We start from the raw sequence: 21,180 nt of genomic DNA on the forward strand, positions 1-21,180 counted from the left end.
TCACCTCGCGGGATTGATCACATTAAGAATTTGACATTAAGTATACAGTTTTCAAAGGCAGACGTTGTTTTTGCAGAAACAGCCGATAATAGATAAAAATATACAGGTAAATATAAACATTTATATTTAATAAAAATAAAGTATTGTTTTTATTAAATATAAACGTTTATATTTACCTATTATAAAGCGTAAGTTCTTATTGAACGTGATGTTTCAAAATATTCCATGCTTTTTGAGAATGCTACTCAGAAAATCCTTTTCTTGGTTCATCAACCAAACTCTTCTTATGAAAAAAATTGGACAGCTCACTAGATTTTCTGTAAAAGTATCTTTCTTCGACATGAATATGAAGAAACTGGCAACAGTTTTTGAAAATGATGGATTTCTTTTAGACCTCCTAAAATTTCAGCTTTCATGTAAAAACACTCAAACAGTTTACCCATGTTCTTAGGTTCGAATTTAAATGTTCGAAACCTCTTCAACTTTGTTTACTTTTTTTTTTTTTGTTGCAAAGTTCGAACTTTGCGCGATAGAAATAGGAAAAGCTTTGTAGATTATCTCATTTTAATCCTAAATAAGCCTTCTGACTTCTAAAGGGTATTTGTCACTCGCCTATAAAACAAAAAGGCTGAAGTTTAAACCTGGTGCATATTTTTCCTGACATTTTTATCTTTTCGCTTTTCATTACTCTAAGCATAGGCTGCATCTTAACCTTTGACTCTAACAAATTAGGAGATAATAACTTACATGAGCTTACAAAATAAAAATTTATAGATAAACATAAGGTAGTAAAATATTTTCTTTCTAAAACAAAATAATGTTAAAGATTGTCTTTTAAACAGCGTTAAAAATAGATTTACTGGTTTACCTGTCATCAGTCGGATTCACCATGTGGTTAACATAACCTTGCATATATGTATCAGCCTCTGTCAACAAAAGTTTACCAAGGTATTTTCGAAAAACTAACAATGAAGAAGCTGGATGAAAGAATTTAGCTTTGATTGCTGAAAAAAAAGCATTTGGATTTTGCAACTTTTCTTTGTAGAAACTCACCTCTATACTGTTAACAAGCCTTTGACATTAGTGACATTTCAGATTTTTTGAATTTCCCCTCAAAACTCATTAAATTATTGGTTATATAATTTCCCCTCAAAACTCATTAAATTATTGGTTAGTAATCTCGTTAAGCCACCCCAATATTATACCATATGTTCTCATTGGATTCTGATCGGGACTTTGGGGTGACCATTTTAGAACGTTATTTTATTTTCCTCGAGCCAAGAATTTATAGATCTCGCAGTATGCTTTGGGTCGTTGTCGCGCATTAAATCCAAGTAATATGTTGGTTATCATCACATTATGTTTTGCTCTATTACGTTTTGTAATATATATTTGTATTTGTATTGATCCAAATTTCCGTCAATTTTGACCAGCGGACCTATACCATGCCAAGACATAGCTCCCCAAATCTTAATATTACCCAAACCGTGCTTAACCGTCTTTAGAGTATACAATGAGTTCTCTTCTTGCTTTATAAGACGCCTAACATATACTGTCAGACTGGAAGCGATTAAACTTAGATTAATCAGTTCATAAAACGTTTTTTCAAAAGGAAACACTTTTATTTAGAAACATTTTTGCGAACCTTAATCTTCTTAGTCGATTTTGTTTTGATACAAAGGTTTCTTCTTTGCTATAGAGCCTCAACGGCTAACTTCTTGTGAACGACGACGAATGGTTGGAGCTGACACAACTACTTGATATTGTTCTTCAGTTTTGGTTTTCGTTCTTTAAGCAGTTAAAAAAGGATGTTTTTTAGACATCCTGACAATTTAGTGCTTCATACTGGTTGAAGTTTTTCTTGGCGGAGCCTTTCGAATTTTATCATCAGTGGTATTGTATTTTTGATATGTTTACGACAGTTTCGAACTAGGGATCGGGGACCTGAACTCGGATTCTGGTAGTTATTTCGGATATTACCCGAATTTAAAAGTTATAAAATATCCGTTTTTTTTTTAAATCAGGTAATACCCGATTGTTTTTAATACCCGATACTTGATACCCGTAGAATACCCGTAGAAATACCCGAAGAAGAAAAAATACCCGAAACAATTCAACTTAATTCCTTTATTACATTGAATTTCAAATGACAAAAAATATTGAAATATGAATATTTGCACTGAAAGAGTTCAAATTTCTGCATAAGCATAATTAAAAGTAGCCTGGCCATTTTAAATCTGAAATTTCATCCAGTAATTTACTGTTCTCTTCCATGAACACAAGCTGCTCCATTTTTCTAACACTTAAAGTTGTTCTCCTTACAGTGCAAATGTTCCCTGCACTTGAAAACACACTTCAGAAGTGACAGATGAGGCTGGGATAGCCAGAATCTACCTAGTAAGTCTTACAAACATAGGGCATTTGCCTGCATTGACCCTCCAAAAGTCTAAAAATTTCGATTGTTTTTTCGGCTGGTGCATCAACAAGGTATTTCTCTACCTCCTTTGTTACGTTTTCTTTTGGATTAGATTTTCCTCCTTTGTTTGTATATGTTGCTCTATAGCTTTGTATGTGATAATTTTCCAAAAAAGTAGCCATCAAACTGTCGGCATCCAAAAAGTTCGCGTCATCTATGTTTTAGGTTGAGGTTTTAAGAAGTGTGGGTTGCAGTGTGAAGTCTCTGTCAACAAGGTCGTTCAGTATGTTCACAAGGGTGCTCCTCACAAGATCAAAATGGTTCAGTCTTTCAATGATTGCTCTTTTTGTTTGGGGATCCAAGAAGTGGGCCACAGTATACTCCATCTTTACACTTCCACAATAAGAGAATCTTTTATCAATCTCCAGTAAAAAGTAGTTTGTCACTTCTTGGATTAAAGGATCCTTCATCAATTTTTGAAATGTCTAAAGTCCTAACTTTATTGTAACAAGCATGGATACAACCTTGTGGTCACTGTCTTGTCGGCAGAAAAAGAGTTTTTCAAATAGCTTCAAAATTCTAATGATGGATTTGACTTTGCTAATCTCAGATTCGTCTGGTATCAATTTTTTAAATTCTGTGACTGATGTGTTACCATCAGGCCCAACTATTTGCTCCATGGTTGTAAGAAGCGCATTCTTGATTCCAGCTGGAGTAAGTCTGAATTTTAGCACGTCGGATAGTTCTGAAACAATGTAATTGTTGTTATTTAAAGGTCTTTGCTTTGTTGCCATGATCAATTGTCCTCTTCCCAGAATTGTTAAAACAGATCATCAAACCCGTCATCTTTTTGTGAAGTTGCTACTATTGTGGACAAATGTACCTTTTCTTTTCTTTGTCTTTTGCAGCTAGTAACCAGTGCCAATCAAGTGGATCTTGTGGTCGACGCACCATGTGTCAGTGTCAATGTAACTATTTGTTTTTGCTCCCTTTTGAATGTTTGCGGCGCCGTCTGTAACAATGGTGATCCACCTCACTGTTTTTGGGAATCAATTCTATTTCGTGAGCTATAACTGTTATGTTGATATTGATGGTATTTACCGTATGGCCCTTTGGAAAATACTTTATTGCAAAAAGGAATCTTCTCAGGCGGATATTTTTTGTCTAGGTAGTGTCCTGTCAAGCTTATGTAAGAATGTTTTGTTCTGGCACTTCATATATTTAATGTTAAGGCAATTCCTTCAAGATCTTTTTCTACATTTAACAATTCAATACCTTTTTTTTCTTGAACTAATAGATTTTTGGAATTACTCTGCAACTCAGTGTATGTCCTGAAATTTCATTGTATTGGCCTAAGGTAGCACTTTTGAGCATACAAATCAATGATTTAGCCTCTACTACCGAAAATAGTTTTATCTCTTCTACCATCCACCAAGTGATGTCTGTGATCAGCGTTACTTGATGAATATTATCCTCATCTCAGACCTTTTTGGCCATCCTCTTTTCTGGCTCTTCTCTTGGTGTTTTGGTGAGTGGTTGTTATTAAAATATTCTAATTAGTGATTGAGATTCAGAATCATCAGAATCAACCTCAAAAGTGTCATTAACCCTCATTCTATCTATCTTTCTTTCCAATTCTGTAAACAGATCTGCGTTTGAGGTGTTTACGCAAAACACTTCTACATCCCTGCTTTGCTGCGAATTCTTTATGATACTTATTGCAGGTGGTTTTATTATCATCGACCTTTGTGAAAAGTTCCCATATGTTTAATTCTTTGGTTATTTGAAAAGAAAAGAAAAAAATATGTATAAAAAAAAGAAAATTATATATATTATCCGAATTTTTTAAAAAATTACCCGACTAGCGGGTAGTTCCGTATTTCGGGTAGTTTCGATGATTGGGTATTAAAATCGGGTAGCGTGTTAAAACATGCTATCCGATTTAACTACCCGACTAATAAAAAAAGAGAAGGCCTTAACATAAAAAAAAAACAAAAAATATGTAAATAAAATAAGAAAATAGTAAAGTGAAGACCTTAAAAATTTTAAGTCCTTCTCTTTATTTTATAAAATAGTCATAAATAAATAAAGACATGAAAATATTATATATATATATATATATATATATATATATATATATATATATATATATATATATATATATATATATATATATATATATATATATATATATATATAATTTTAAAGAAAGGCCTTAAAATAGTCATAATAAATTTTAAAAAAAAAGTGAAAATATTTTACATTTTCTAATGAGAAATTTTTATTAACTATTTACAATAATAATAATTTTTATGGAAAATGCACGAGATATCCGATTTTATTACCCGACTAGCAAGTAGTTCCGAAATACGGGTAGTTCCGACGATCGGGTAACAAAAGCGGGTAGCGTATTAAATAAAAAAGTAAACAAATTAAAAAAGAGTTGAGAATTGAGCATTAATTCCACCTAGTTCATGTAAGTATTAATTTTTGATTGATTAAAAATTAATACTTACAAGGAGTAGGTGGAAGTATTAAATAGAAATAAAAGTGATATTAAAAGAATTGAAATAAACTAAAATTTAAAAAAATGGAACAAAAAAAAATATATAAAAAATACCCGAGACCACTGTATATATATATATATATATATATATATATATATATATATATATATATATATATATATATATATATATATATATATATATACAGTGGTAATCACGGAAATAGCACGCCCCATAAAAAGTTCTTTTAATTGCATTTTTTAGCGTAAAATGCAACAATTTGACAATAAAAACTGTTATTGTCAAATTATGTTATGTGGACGTGCTCAATGAAATCGCACATTCTAGTGGAGAATCCCATTTATTATCCAAAATTGGAGTTTTTTTTCAATAAAATTCTTAAGTGAGAACTGGAATAAGGCATTGTAAATATTATGTGTAATGTACATGCATAAATAAATATCAAACAGAGAGTAGATTTGCGGCAGGTTTTATAACGAAAGAGAACATTCCGAGTGGATTTTCTCTCCCCTTGGATTGTTCGCTCTTGTGTGTAATTCACTAACATTTGTTGTTCTAGACGAATTAAAATAAGTGAATTTATTACTTTTTCACCGGAATATACGGTAATTGAAACACAATATTAGATGATAACATAAACATAGTATTTATATCTTATTTTTTGATTGTTTAAGAAGCAATTTAGAACAAAACCCGAGATTAAGCTCCCCCCTCGCTTCCTCCCCTCTCCCCCCCCCCCTTTCAAGTCTGTTTCTGAATCAGTTACTGTGAATTAGTAAATATTCAGTTTCATTCTCCTATTCTCAAAAAGAATTCCCGCCAAATCTGTTAAAATAAATTCCCACGCACGTTTCATCTTAGTAATAAAAAGGAAATTTTGGTACGACAATAAAAACAATAAAAAACTTTAAAGTATTCTTTATTAAAATTATTAATTTAACAATTACTAGCGATGTTTTGTTCATTATGAACTTAAAATATCTATTTCATTTCGTTTTGTAAAAATTTGATGCTGAAAAAATGAGTCCGTTTTCAAGTTTTTAAACTGTCAATTGTGTTATTTAGCTGTCCAATCTTTTCACAGAGCGAGAGGTTGTCAAGCTTGCATGCAGAACAGTAGCCACTGCATTCTGACAATGACATTATAACATCGTTATGACAATTGCAAGGTTTTGGAAAAATACCCAATCTAATAGTTAAATCAAATTCAGATGCTTTGCAAAATTCTCGGTTTGATTCACTTATATAATTGTCAGGCCGTCCACCACACTTACGAAGGTATCTCTTAGACATATCTAAGGGATTGATTTTTAAAATATTTTTTTCATATTCAAAAAGTGGTACAAAGGTCACACGTTCCTGAAAAAAAGAAAAAAGCAACAGATAAATACAACTTTATGACCTTTTTTTACGATTAAATTTAAATTTTATCTAAAAACTCATAAATAAATATAATTATAATAAATTATAGATATGCTGCGAACAAATCGGTTACAAAGCAGCGTTTTTTACTTTTATCTTTACCACGAGGGAATCATTTCATTTTATGTTTGCTAAGCTAAACGTTTAAAAAATTTAGGAAACTGGAAAAATTTACTTGCAAAAAAAGTTTTTAGAGTTTCACTGGGTTTTCGTCAATGAAGCGTTTCAAAGAATTTTAATTTTTTAATAACTTAAGTTTAGAAGTATAATTATTTATAATTATTTTAATCAATTTAATTAATTACCACAAAAAGCGTTGCATGCCGGGGGAGAGTGAACGTAAGCCGGAGCTGATTTCCACTCAAATAAAAGGGCTCAACCAGATCCTCATCCATATGATAAATAGCAGTTCGACAACCATATATACTGGGGCAATAATCAAAACGAACCTGAATAGCAATACTTTACATAACATAAAAAATTTTATGAAGTTTGAAACGTTATTTTTAAACAATAAATACGCAACAGTAGTTAATGAAATAAACAAAATAAAATAATGTGCGTGTGTTTGTGTGTGTGTGTGTGTAAGCACAATTTATTTATCAGGATCGTCAATTATTCTTAAAAAATTAAATACAAAAAAAAAGCATTGCAAACCTTTGCAGCAATCGCTCGCTGGTCTGTTGATACTACTACCTTACAATCAAAGCCATCGTAATTGGACTGGTAGAAATGAAGGACTATGTAATAAGAACTGCGAGGAATTGTCAACAACCAACGTAAGTTTCTCTATAAGCATGCCAAAACTTATAAAGGATAAGAACTTATTTTTCTAAAATAATCTTCTACTCAGAGTTAACAAAAAAAAAAAAAAAAAAGGTGCACACAAAAGAATCTCACTTGGGTATTTGAAAGGAAAACGGCATTAGAAGACTTAACATTTGGAGGGAAAGTATTTTCTAACGAAACATCTTTTGATAATTTTGCTTCAAATTCGAACATGTTTTTTGTGAGCGGGAAACCCACTTTCACACATTTAAAAGAGTATTTCAAACAATAGAAACCAGGTCTGATCAAATTTGTACTCCACTTTGCAACTGGAATTAACGCGACAAAATTCTAAAGAACAAATCTACAGTTCAAGAGACGCCGTCGAATTATTGAAATAAAAAACGAAAAGCATATTTATAATACATTTAAAAAGTATTTTTACTTTCTTACTAAATAAATTGGACCCCCTGACAACACTTTAAAGTGAAAATGTCTTTTTGAATTTCCTCCTTTAAAAGTAAGCTTCGTAACGTTATTTAACATAACGGCTTGTCTACAAGCAAATGTATAACCACATTCAGGGAGCAAAAGGTGACCTGAAAAAATGAACGGAATACCAAAGTCTTTTTCATCTCTTGATAATAACTCCAGATCATTTTTAAAAAGAAAAAAAAATTATTTTTTTATCTTCATAGATGTTTTGTGTAAGAAAAAAATGACGAGAAATTTCTACTCAGGTATAACTCACCTGTTTCAGTCTCTAGATCGGAGCTCACTGTAACTCCTATCTCTGAGAGTTTTATAAAACTAACATATTGTACAATCATATAAAATTCTTTCACAGAATGAACCTCCGACGAGAAGTTTAACGTCTAAACAACAAGCTACTAAGGTCCAGGCTAAAAATATAATATGAAACTAAAAAAGAAAAGAAAATAAGAGCTTGCATTTGTTGAGACCATGTTGATAATTTATATGCAATTTAATCTTATGTTTTTAAGCCGTTAAAGAAAAGTAAATCAAAAGATAATGAAAGACTTCGACATTAAGTTCGAGATTATAAGTAGAGAAATAAGTTTGAGATTAGCACAATTAAGATTATTGCTAATATTATCGAAATAATATTTGGTTTAACATCATGAAATTTGGTTTTATAAATTTATTTCATATTTAATTTTAATTGTTTATTTTTTACATTTACTGGTACTTGATTTTTTTTAAACCAAGTTTACATATCAAGTAAGATTGATGCTGTGCTAAGTGACTCTCTATTAACTTTGTCTTTTGTAACAAAAATTCAAACTGCAACCGAAGAAAAAAAAACTGCAATCGAAGAGCATAAAAAGAAAAATCCTAAAAACAAAAATAAATACTTTAATCTAAATTTTTTTAAAAAGTAGTTTTTCTTACATCATGCAGCAGAATTGCTTTATTGGTTTTAGACTCTTTGGTGTAATTAAGCAGCATATATTCTGGATCAATACTCTCTGCATCTATAACGGATGTCTCATTTTTAAACAAGTCCATGTAAGTATAATATGCACAGTAATTCTGCTCATCTTTGATACTGCATGGGTTGTAATAAGATTGAAAAACGGAATAATTACTAAAGTGTTTTACTGGTGCCAAAGTGATCTGATTCTGAATAATAAAAATATAGTTCAATAAAGAAAAGTATGCAACTGCAGTGCAAATGATAAAAATTTTAAAAAACTACATGACCACTATTTTTTCTCTGAAGAGTGAAAAGAATGAGAAAAGTGAAATATTATTTCAAAGAATTTTGCCAGAACATCAAGTTTAAGACAAAAAAATTACTCACTAATAAAATTGTATCATGGAAAATCACTTTCAATTTCCATTCGCCTTTTGTTAGGTTGAGCTTTACATATTTTGTTCTGTTCTGGATTATGTCCACATGGGGTTGGGGGTAAGTTGATGCACTCAAGATATGAACAACAGAGAAGAATGTTTCTGTGTAAATTAGTTTAAAATGTATCCACAATACATGATAAGACAAAATAATAAATTTAAAAGAACTTAAAACAAGTTTACGATATAAAAAAATCAGTCATGAAAAAAAAAACTACATACGTCCATTGGAAAATTCAAAATCTACTTTTGCTGGTTTTCTCTTCAGCAAAGCATAATGTACCATAAGGTAATATAAGTCTCTTTTAGGAATAATAATCTTTAATAGGTTAGTTGCAAAACTCCCATTTACTTTAACACCATCTAAATAACCATTATTTTCCCATGGAACTGTGGGGACAATCTTACTCCCATTGTAGATAAACTGGCTAATTGGTGGCAAGTAAAAACCAGGCAATGTTTGGTTGCACTTTAATCCAAAAAATTGTTCCTTACAATTGCATTCACCATTTTTCTTATTGCACACTTGATTAAATGATCCACTTGTGCTGCAAAAGCAAGCTAAAATACAAATACAACAGTTGAGATTTTTTCCATTATTGATTACAGGATATAAAAAATTTTTTTATATATAAAATGTTTTTTGTTTTTAAAATAAAGAACAAAAGATTTTATAAGAAGTTTTAGTAATTTTACAAAAAATAAAATAACAAAAGATTTTACCAAATTATTTCAGGATAATTCATCTGGTCTTAAATATTTCAGGATAATTCATCTTAACTTAATTCAATCTGGTTAAAATGTTTAAGTTTACTGTTTCTAGACAAAAAATTGCAAAAACTTTAAAACAGTTTAAATACTTCATTGTCTATCTTTATGTTTTTTGCTGCAAAATTAACGCATCACTTTTACATTTTAACTTATTTTGAAAAATATTATGTATTTCCCGGATTTATCAATTACAAAGATGATAAGAATTTTTATTGTTAGGCTTTTTGCAGGTTTTATTCCGTTTCCCTTATTTAATTTCCAAACTATAGCAGCTTTTCATAAGTAGCATGTTTTGCTGTAATTAAACCTCACTTTTAAAAGAAAAGTATCTATTGGGTTTAAATTGTTTTAACAGTAGAAAAGATAACTGTAATTTGAGCAACACATCTGTTTGCAATGCAGTGTTCTAAACAAAAATTAAGTCGTGATGCAATTATTACTTTTTCCAATGAAGGGTTAACAAGTCTTAAACTTGGTAGAAGATTTGAAGTGTCTCATACAACAGTTGGTAGGGTTCTACAAAGGCTTATAGAGAGCAATGATCATGCTAGACAACTTGGCCATGGCAGATCATGAGCTACCAATGCCGTGGAGGACCAATTTTTAATACTTTGAACACTGAGAGAGTGGTTCACTACTGCACAAAGTCTCCAAACATAACTTGCTAAGGTTCATGTCAAGATACCATAAAATGAAGACTTCGTGCTTTAAATTTACAACCTCAGGCAGCAGCTACTGGTCCCAGATTGTCTGTAGACCACTGAAGAAACATGCAGGCTTTTGCAAGGAGGCATATGAAATGGGAAATGCATGATTGGAGACAGGTCTTATTTACAGATGAGTTAAGGTTTTGCCTTGTAAGTTCTGATCGCTGCCAAAGAGTGTAAAGAAGACCAAATGAAAGATATTTCGCTTGTAACATTTGAGACACCGCTTTATATGGAGCCAGCTCATTGATGGTATGGGGCAAAGTATCTTTAACAGCTCGCACAAAGCATTTTATTGTTGATGGTGGACGTCTGACTTCTCAACATTACATAGTAGACATTTTAGAATCCTTTTACAGAATACTTAAATAATGTTAATATTCAAATTTTGGAGTGGCCAGCTTGCAGTACAGATATGAAGCCAATAGAGCATCTTTGAGACATAATAGGACGCTGTGTTAGTAGCCAATATTCACCAACTAGTAGTCTAAACAAGCTACAACAAAGTCTTATCCGCGTATGGGAAGATATCCCTAGAGAAACAATTACATCTCTAATTGAAAGTATACCACGGTGCTGTCAGGCTGTTATAACATCAAGAGGTGGTAACACTAGTTATTGATAAGTCAAAAATGTTTCAATTTTAGCTGTATTAGTGTGCATAACAACAATAATCATTTTACTTTATTTTGTTAAAAGAACCATATTTTTGGCTTTAGTATTTTTTTTTTTCACCATCCCCAAAGTCAATTTTATTATTATCATCCAAATAGATCTTTTCATGTGTTATATTCTTAATATGTTTGTCAAAATAAATGACAATATTGATGACAATTAAAATAAATTGAAATGTATAAATGGTGCATTAATTTTGCGGTTAGTGTAGAAATAAAAGCAGAGTCTTCCAACAAGATTTTTTTTTCTTATAAAGAAAACTTGTCAGCAAGTTTATTTGTATTTGATTATTTAACAACTGCACTAATTCTGTTTTGAGTTTATTTTGAATACTTTTCATAGCTGTATTGTTTTTTTTGGTTACTACAACTACCATAACATCTACTTATTAAATAAAACTTACGTTCACAACTGAATATGCTACTTGATTTTGATTCAGTCCAGCCATCAGCGCAACTATCACAGCTTCTACCCTCTATATTTGGCTGACAAACACACTGTCCAGTTAGTTTATTGCATGGGTCAGAACCTCTTATTGTACCAAATGGAGAACAATTACACTTTTCACACCCCAAAGGATTTCCCAAAGTCATATTGAAGTAATGTTCTTTACAAGATCCACAATCCTCACCTTCAACATGCTCTTTGCAAATACACTGATCCTAAATTATAAATATTATTGCAGCGTTAAAATACCTATAAAAATATATGAAAAAATTTATATTAACAGAAAAGTTTCAACAAGCAAAAAATAAAAAACAAAAAAAAAAAAGATTTACAGGGTTTTTATCAGAACAACCATTTGGGTTGGCATCTGAGATAACTAGACCAGCTGCATGGCAGTTGCAAATTTTACAATGTGGAAAGCTATAGTACCCAACTTGACACTTATTACATTGTCGACCATCAAAGTTTTTTAAACATGAGCATTGCCCATCGAAACCCCGACAAGCCAATGTAAAAGAGCTTCTTTCATCACACTGACAAGCTGGAAATATTTTTAAAAATATTAAAGAAGTTTTCAGGAAATACTATTTTTATTTCATGTAGTTAACTTTATTTCATTTTACAATTTTTTAATTTTAAAAATCATAAAAATACCAGATTTAAAAACTAAAGATGACTCACAAAATAAATTTTTACCTTTGCAGGTAGGAAACCCCCAATACCCAGCTTTACATTCGTTACATTTCTTCCCACTATATTTTTGGTGACACCTACAATGACCAAATCTGTCGCAATCAGCAGTCAAAGATCCCAAGCTGAAGCAATTGCATGCTGCATATTTTAAATTAAATGTATGCAAATACAAACTAAATTATCCTGCATATATTTTAAACACGGCAAAATTTTATGAAAAGAATTTTAAATAATGACAAAAATTATGAGAAGAGTTAAAATTAAAATAAAAAAAAATAAATGAGTAGAATTAGACTTTGAAAAAATTGACTTGTGAGAAAATTCATGAAAAAAATTTAATGTTTTTAAACTTTTTTAATCGGAATAAACAACAAAATTATTGTGGTATTTATCATTCATTAATTATCTTGACAATATTTAAATGTTAATTTGAAATAAAAATTTTCCATAAATATTTTTTCATTTAAAGTAAGTTTAAATATTTAACAACACATAAATTAAAGAAATTAGTCAACAATTTTTAACTTAACCATTAATAGTAAGACATATTGTAAAAGTGTTACAGCTGAAAGGATTCAAATTTAGATAAAGAAATAGAGATACACACTAAATTTGGAGTTGTTTAAATACACGTTACACATTAAAGAGTACATACAAATAGTTTACTCACGTTGGCATCTTGGGAATCCATAGTAACCTTTTTTACATTTGTTACAACTTCTTCCAACAACACCCTCCTTACAAATACACTGACCTCCGATTTTATCACATAAAGAAAACTTTGCACCAAGTTCATCACAGTTACATCTGTGTATTTTCCCAGAGAATTCAGACGTTAGCATGAATAAGGCATCCATGCAAAAACCTTTTGGAGGTTTGAGAATTGGTAGATTGTTAGAATCCAAGCATAACTGTTGAAACTTCTCATTAAGTTCAGTTCTTTTTAAGAGAAGAAGATTTTCTGTAAATTCAGATTGATCAACAAGGAACAAAAAATCCTGCAGTTAAAACAAAATGAAGTACTTAAGTAAACAAATAATGGTGATATAAATGTGTCCTGTATAAGTTTAAAATCAATTTACATGTTTTTGTTTAGATAAAGCAAACCTTTATATTCAATTTGAAACATTTCAAAGCATCTACAAATACTCACAATGCGATAGTCTTTGCCATCAGGTACAGACATTATTAGATTAATGTGCCCAGAAAGATTTCCCACTGCCACAGCACCTCTACAACCGGCAGTTGAAGGGCAATAAACCACATCAATATCATAAACTGATGAAATGTTGAAGATATCAAAAATAGTTACAGCAACTTTAAATACTGGGAACTTTGTTTGAGAATACTGATAAATAAGAATATAGTTCTTCATATAAACATCCTCTGCTATAATGACAGTGCCAAAAAACTTTTTCTATTAAATAAAAACAAAATAATGTAAAAGAAAAAGCTGACTGGTGGATAATTAGTTTTATTACAGTATGCCATTACAATTTAAGCTTTAATTGAAATTAAACACTTAAAAGCAGAATAAATATAAAATATTCTATTTTCTCAACACTTTTAATTTAAGTTTGTTATTTTTTTTTTTGACAAATATTTACCTAAACTCCTCTTTTAGTTTGCATTATAATGATACTTTGATAAGAAACTTTTTCTTCTTATTTTTTTTTTTTTGGTAATAAAAAATGCTTTCATTTTGAACTTTTTTGAAAATTTTTATTTAAAACTTAAAAAAACAACAACAACAATTTTCTCTTACATTTCCAAAAACATGCACAGGGTAACTTATCACATCATAACCTTCAGTTGGCTGGATGTTAATTGAATATTCTGGAGTGTTAAAAGCTACCTTCTGTAAACATTCCCCATTTTTTAAGTAACAGTATTCAGTAGGAACAAGGTAATCAGTTGACCATACTGCTTTAGGAATTAAAATGGCGAAATCCTGAAAAGTTGCATAAGATACAAAAGCAAAAAAAAAACACTTTGAATCTTTTTCAAATAAAAAAATGTTTTTATGACAAGAGTGCTTTATTTACCTATAAATTTTTTAGAATAAATTATTTTAAACTTTTATTTGTAAATTATTTTAGTTTTATATCCATGTAAACTTGTTTTTATAAAGAAATTTAAAAAAAAAAAAAAATTGTAAAATTATTTATTTAAAAAATTTATAAAAAATTTAGAACTTTATAAAATCTTTATAAAAAAGTTAAAAAAAAAAGTTTTTATTTCAAAAAAAACAACATAAGGAACAAAAAGTCTGAACCACAGCATTTTTTTAAATTAACTTTTTAATTTCGATTTATTGATAAACTAATGAATTGAAATCAGAGACTAAAGAGTAGGTCAGATTTATAACAACTTACAGTATTTTATTATCATAATATTCACATTATGTGCAGCAGTAATATTTGATTACAAGATACATATTACAAAAATATATTTCTAAAAAAATATGGGTGTGGAGATTTGTTTTATTTAAGACCAATATTTTATTTAAGACCAATATTTCACCTATCATAATTAATTTTATAATAGAACTTACAATAGCTATCCTGCCTCTGATGTTTCCCAGAAATGTCAGCTCAACCTTTTTTTGGGCTGCAAAAGTTAAAGTCAACGGATAGCCATCAGAGTTTAACACAACCAGTCTGCATAAGAAGGTATACCAGCATGGTGATGCTTCCATTGAACCTCTAAGGCCAGTCTCCTCTAAAAAAAAAAGTCACAAATTAGAAAAAATCTTGAGTTTAAGATTTTTCTAAATAAGGCAACTCAATTGCAATAAAATAGCAGTTATTCAAAAAAGTAGCAATATTATAAATATTGTACTAATATAATTGATAGAAATAAATATTATGATAGAAGTAAGATAATGATAAAATAATGGAAAGTATCCTTCTTTTGAAAATATTTAATCTCACCATCATAAACATCTATGAAGTGAGTGTAGTCATCCGGATTGAAGTAAGTAACAACCATGAAATATTCATCAGTCTCATTTGCTGTAATTTCCAATGTTAATGTGATCTATTAAATAGTTTTCAGATAAAATTACAACAGAGAAGCTTGCTTAAATTTTCAGTGAAAAATACTTTTACTAAAGATATCAAGTTTTACTTGTTCACGACTTATAACAGCCATATTTGCAATTGCTGGTAGCTGAAGTAGATTTTCAAAATCTTTCATTGTTTTTGTCTTAGAAGCATTTGTGTTCCCATAACCTTTGTTGTAACCACTTTTGGCTTGGATGTGTTGAAAATCGGGTAATAAATCAATGTATTTATACATCACACATTCACTTGTCTTCATCTTTTTTAGAGAACAAGGCAACAGTGGATCTGGCTGCATACTACCACCTGTGTAATAATCTTCAGGAACAATAACTAAATGGTCCTTAAAAAAAGATTTGATTAAATTATAAAAAGAAAACTACATAAAGCTTATTTTTTTAATGTAAACTTTGCTACCATATTGATGTTTTATAAAAGCTGTACTATTGTAAATTTTTTAAATTGCAAATGCAAAAGGTTTTTAAATGAAACTTTCTCTCAAAATATTTGACTTGTGGACTTAAAGTTTCAAACATTTTAATCATTTACCCAAGTATAAAGTAAAAAACCTAAACAGCCAAATGAAGAGTTATATATTTATAATAAATTGTGGATCACTCACAACAAAAACACTTTTAAATGAACTAAAATCCATGTCAATAACCCATGTGCCAGCATTTAAAAAAAACTCTTTAGTTTGATTCTTAGACACTGAAGCATAAGTAGGATCAGCATTTGATTGAAAATTAGCTGTTGCATGATGGGAGAAGTTCCTTTCTAGAACAAAACATGAAAAAAAACTTAAAATAAAATTCAAAATGAAACTTTCAATTTCATCTTCCTTTTTAATTTAAAAGAAAAAAAGATTTAATTCAAAAGTTCACTTTTATTGCTATTTCCATTATAACTCATTTTTTACTAATAAAATTTATACTATTTTTCTTTTTTTCAATAAACAATACTTTTTATCAAACTCATTTTAAAATAGTTTTTTTAGCTTAACAGTTCATTTTTAAAAATCAGCAACCAAAGTAAAGAATAATAGTACCTTTCCTTGTAGCATTTATTAATAAAGTTGTTGACTCTGTCTGGTTAAGTTTATAGTGTATAAGAATTTGATACTTTCGAGTGGCTGGTACAGTAATAACAAGTTTTATAACATCTATCTAAAAAAACATATAAACTGTGTTATCAAAAAGATTAGCATTTGTCATTATAATCATTTTAGCAACATCCTGAACTCACTAATTGCAGATTGTCAAAAAACATTGTAATGTATAAGAAGCCACAATATAAAAAAAAGCCACAATATAAAAAAAAGCCACAATATAAAAAAAAGCCACAATATAAAAAGAAGCCACAATATAAAAAAGGTATTTTCATCTTAAATGTCATACATGAAGAAAATCGATCAACACAATGCATTTACTCATAACAGTTAAACCAAGTGCAATTAATTAGCTAAATTCAAAATACTTTCAAGAACTCCGTTTAAAACCAGCTTCTTTTATATGTTCATCTTAAATCAGTTGTTCAATAAAAATGATTTTTATTAAAAAGACTTTTTAACTAAGTTAAAAAAAAACAAAAAAACTTTACTTTCTAAAACCAGTTTAGAGAATCTAAAACTAATTTTAATTTTTAGTTACAGCAGAGCTGATGCACACTATACAAAGATTTACACTACACTAAGATGTACGCTGTACAATGATGATGATACTATGATATTGTGATTTAGAAAACAAGAAGTAAAAATGTGTAAAAAAATTGTCATTCTCATTTATATATTTATTGATATAAAATGGCTTTTCTTATTACCAAGTATAAGAACAAAAACCTTTAGTAAATATTTAAAAATTTCAGCTACTTTTCTGTCATTTTGCTTATGGAATAAAAATTTACAATTCAAGATTCACAGGGTAGTAAAAGAAACTCCATAAGATACAAAAATAATGTAGATAATAAAGCTACAAACATTTTTTTACAAACCTTTTCATGTACAGAGATATGCACTAAACTTATGAACTTATAAACTGAGACCTATAAGGGAGTTTGACTAAAGCTGACAAGTATGAGTTAACTCTTTTGATTAAATTTACACAAGATTTATTGACAACCAATAAAAGAGTAGAATTTCTGTAATTATTTTGTTTAACTAAAACAAACTAAAACAAACCTGACCTGATTTTTTCCTAATTCTACATATCCTTTCCCTGTAAAATTTAAAAATTCAGAATTGTTATATTGAAAAGTAAGTTCTTTTCCATCTATTTCTGCATCTTCTATTTCAAATATATTATGAAAATAGCTTTCCATATAAAAGTCACCACTTTTCAACCTAAGAAAATGAAAATATATAAATTTCATTAAAGAGACCAATGACAGTTATATACTTTAGGTAATAAATCAAAGTTTTTCTTGTCTATATACTGCTGTTACACACAACACAGACACATACTGACACGAAACACACATTTACAGGCACATACACACATATATACACACAAGTATGCAACAGTTACTTTGGTTGTCAAGGAACTAGTTTTGGTTGTCAATGAAAAAGTTCTTTCATTAGCTAAGCAAAGTACTTAATTTTTTTTTTTTTTTTTCTAAACAAGATTTTTTTTTAAACAAGATTTTCTAAACATTAAACATAATTAACATCAATTTATAGAAAAGTTTCACAAAATGTTATCAAAACTATTTATATTCTCATAAATACAACTGAATTAAAAATGATATTTTTGACAACATATTTTAAATCTGTTTCAATCAATCTATTGATTTAGTGCACAGCCCTTTAAAAGACTTACCTATCACAACGAATACCTTCAACATTTGGCTTGCATTTACAGAATCCATTTTCAGAACATGCTTTACTGACAGAGCCACCAACATTACAGTTACAAGCTGAAGATGTAAAGTTAATACAAACATAGGAAAAACTTTAAATATTCAAAAAATAATCTACTAGAATTACTTAGAAAATTAAATTGAATAGGAAATTGTGTAGTAAAACTTACTAGTACAGCCAAAGTAATTCTTTCTGTCTAAGCTTCTGTATCCTGACTTGCATTTGTTACATGTTCTTCCTGTAACTGAAGACTTACACAGGCATTGTCCTGTTGTCTCATTACACAGTTTTAAATTTCCAATAGTTCCAGCACTTAGACAACCACACTTTGAACATCCACCAGCATTAGCATTTGTCAAGTTAAAATAAGTAATCTTACATGATGAACAGTCATCACCAGTAACAAAGTCTTTGCACTTACATGACTCCTGCATATAATTTGAACAAAGACAGATTTTTAAGCGATGGTAGTGTTAAATATAATTTACCTTTCTTTTTTTTTTTTACGTTTTATTTCCATAAATATTTTAATAAAATTTTATGCAATACTTGTAATCCATTTAAAAAAAAAAAAAAAAACTAAAACAAAATTAAACTTTCTACCTTTGTACATGGACCATATTTTTTATAATTTATCAAAGTTCCATTAGTGTTGCAGTTACATTTAAATGATAGCTGGCAGTCTGGAAAAGATGTACTACTAACAACACACTCATTACAGTTTTTGCCTTTAAAACCTTGTCTGCATTGACATTGCCCAGTTTTGGGATTGCATATATTGTTAATAGAACCTTCTTTAGAACACTTACAAGTTAAAACCAGGTCAGCAAAACAGACTATAGGTAAAACTACTAATATAAGTCGTGATTTCATAGCTATAAAAGGAAAATGAAAAAGAAAATATGTCCAAACTTTTATCAAGAAAAAGTCTGTCATAAATATTTTTTTTTAATTGAAAAAAAAAGTTATTTTTCATAGGAGTAAATTGATATTTGTAGATCAATTTATGTTTTCAATAGCAATACAAATCAACAACTAATGTTATTTCAATGCAGTCATTGTAAAAAGCCTTAAGTAAACAAATCGGACACAAATTTTTAAAGACAAAATTTTTTTTATGATAAAAAAAATGTTTAAAATTTGAATAAAACAAAACTTAGAAAAAACATTCCTTTTTTTAATATCTTTTTGTTTTTGATAAATGTATTTTTAAAATACAAAATTGATAAGGAAGCAGCTGTAAAAAAAACATTAGATTTGCAGTTTGTTTATGACGAAATTTTTTTTTTTTACCCTTTAGTTACATTATTTCATCGAAGAAAAATAAAGCACATGTTTAACACGAGGTCATGTTTTTAAAAATTCAGTTTTTACGGACTAAACGAAAACAGATTAATCAGAAATATTTCAACTGTGCGAATGAAGGTTAATTCTACATTCTTGAAAAGTGACTGATTTATCCCCTAGTAATTAATCCATGAGTAATTCCCCTAGTAGGAAATTACTCATGGATTAAAACTGCGTATGTTAAAGAATTAAAGAAACAGAATAAAACTCTCAATCATGGTAAATAGAGCATACGATATTTTAAAATGTTATACTAAATAAATAAACAAGTTTACAAATCCTCTTCTTTTCAATTTTTGAATGATTAAAAAGTTCACAAACGAAAAGATTATTACAAAAAAGACAGCATAAAATTAAAATTTAGAAAAATGATTTGAAAAAACAATGACAAATGTGTCCTCTTTAAACAATAAATTTGTGTTACTCAGTAAGAAATTCACATGCTATTTTTTTGCCTAAAGCAAAATAAGTTTTACTTCAGTTTTAGTGCTTGATTTTATCTGAAAAAAATGTAATAAGAACTTTCAATTTTTTTTCTGTTACTAGCAGGCAGTCGAGAAAGGATTTTGCACAAGGTCTTACGCTTGGCAGCCAATAGTTGATGATAAAAACTTTTTTATAAAAAAAACCATCATTTTTTTTAAATCTTTAAGCTCTGGAAAAAGTTGATCAATGTTTTATAAGTTATTTGATAAAATAGTTTAAGACAATGAAGTTTTATATAAACGGAGTTGAATTTTTCTTTTACTTTCAATATTTAAGAACTGGACTGGTATGAGGAGGTAATAAAAGTTCCTTTTCAGATCAATCTCTGGAAAAAGAAACTTAGTTGTTTTTGACTAAAGTTGTGTTCATCATGAACTTTGGTAATTCCTGCAGAAATACTTACACGATTGCCATCTTTCAAACGCAAAGCGTCCTTTTTATTTCTATTTTTTATTACTAAATACCACTACCTGATATTTATTTTCTTCAATTTTGATTTTAACTAAACGAAGAAATGAGAAGTTGTAATGGTCTCTAGATTTTGTTGGCCAACTTTTCATTGGAAATATAAAAATGTTTGTTATAAAATTTTTGCGACTGTCCATAGAAAGACCGTGATTTACGTGCATAGAAATCAATTGTTCGACACTGTTTTTTTTATTGTTTGCAATAAAAAGAATGTATTTGATGTTTCAAACTTATCAAGTTTCCATTTAATTAATTCAAGTTGGCCATCAAAATGAAGAGACCATTATAACTTCTCATTTCTTCCTTCAATGTGTAGTTAGATGTTGGTATTTATGCCAGAGCTGATTCAGCAGTTTTCGCCTTTTTTAAAGGTGAACTGTTTTCTCACTTGCACCTTGCACCTGATGCTCATTTGTGAAATATTTCGCGGATCATTATTTTTTTTTTTTTTACTTTTCTATTGAGCTTGTAACTGAACTGTACAGCTTGATAAGGTCTCTAACAGGAACTTCATCTGGTCCTACAAACCGAGAACTTGTGCGACGGTTTCTATTTTTAAGCAATTTTATAACTTTTCCCATTTTAAATATATCTATTCTTTTATATACTTAAATATATATAAAAATATATATATTTCGTTGCATAGCTGAAACAATCAACA

At 29.1% G+C, this 21,180-nt stretch overlaps 1 protein-coding gene across 1 annotated transcript; it reads right to left on the minus strand.

The window, feature by feature from the left end:
• Positions 1-5,847: 5,847 nt before the first annotated feature.
• Positions 5,848-19,196, minus strand: LOC145185366 (uncharacterized). Its single transcript, XM_090098126.1, has 24 exons — positions 18,822-19,196; positions 18,388-18,646; positions 18,178-18,274; positions 17,546-17,702; positions 16,413-16,530; positions 15,987-16,141; positions 15,432-15,707; positions 15,236-15,341; positions 14,857-15,023; positions 14,068-14,253; positions 13,456-13,719; positions 12,973-13,300; positions 12,306-12,440; positions 11,942-12,150; positions 11,566-11,824; positions 9,232-9,570; positions 8,960-9,111; positions 8,548-8,778; positions 7,886-8,009; positions 7,588-7,733; positions 7,267-7,485; positions 7,024-7,155; positions 6,672-6,815; positions 5,848-6,303 (listed from the first exon to the last, which is right to left on the minus strand). Exons 1-24 carry the CDS (start codon positions 19,152-19,154, stop codon positions 5,977-5,979), a joined length of 4,863 nt encoding a protein of 1,620 aa, XP_089954252.1. The 5' UTR covers positions 19,155-19,196; the 3' UTR covers positions 5,848-5,976.
• Positions 19,197-21,180: the final 1,984 nt, after the last annotated feature.

Source organism: Hydra viridissima, unplaced genomic scaffold (genome assembly GCF_058129835.1).
Source record: "Hydra viridissima isolate aposymbiotic clone 2 unplaced genomic scaffold, HvirCarnegie_v1 scaffold_9, whole genome shotgun sequence".
NCBI lineage: Eukaryota > Metazoa > Cnidaria > Hydrozoa > Anthoathecata > Hydridae > Hydra > Hydra viridissima.

Excerpts from the sequence above, each read along its gene's own strand:
- LOC145185366 (XM_090098126.1), bottom strand. The coding sequence starts at position 19,154 with ATGACAGACTTTTTCTTGATAAAAGTTTGGACATATTTTCTTTTTCAT. Across the intron at positions 16,142-16,412 it reads AATAAATGCTACAAGGAAAG|AAAGGAACTTCTCCCATCAT; the intron begins GTACTATTATTC and ends GTTTTGTTCTAG. Across the intron at positions 13,720-14,067 it reads CTGTGCATGTTTTTGGAAAT|AAAAAGTTTTTTGGCACTGT; the intron begins GTAAGAGAAAAT and ends TTTATTTAATAG.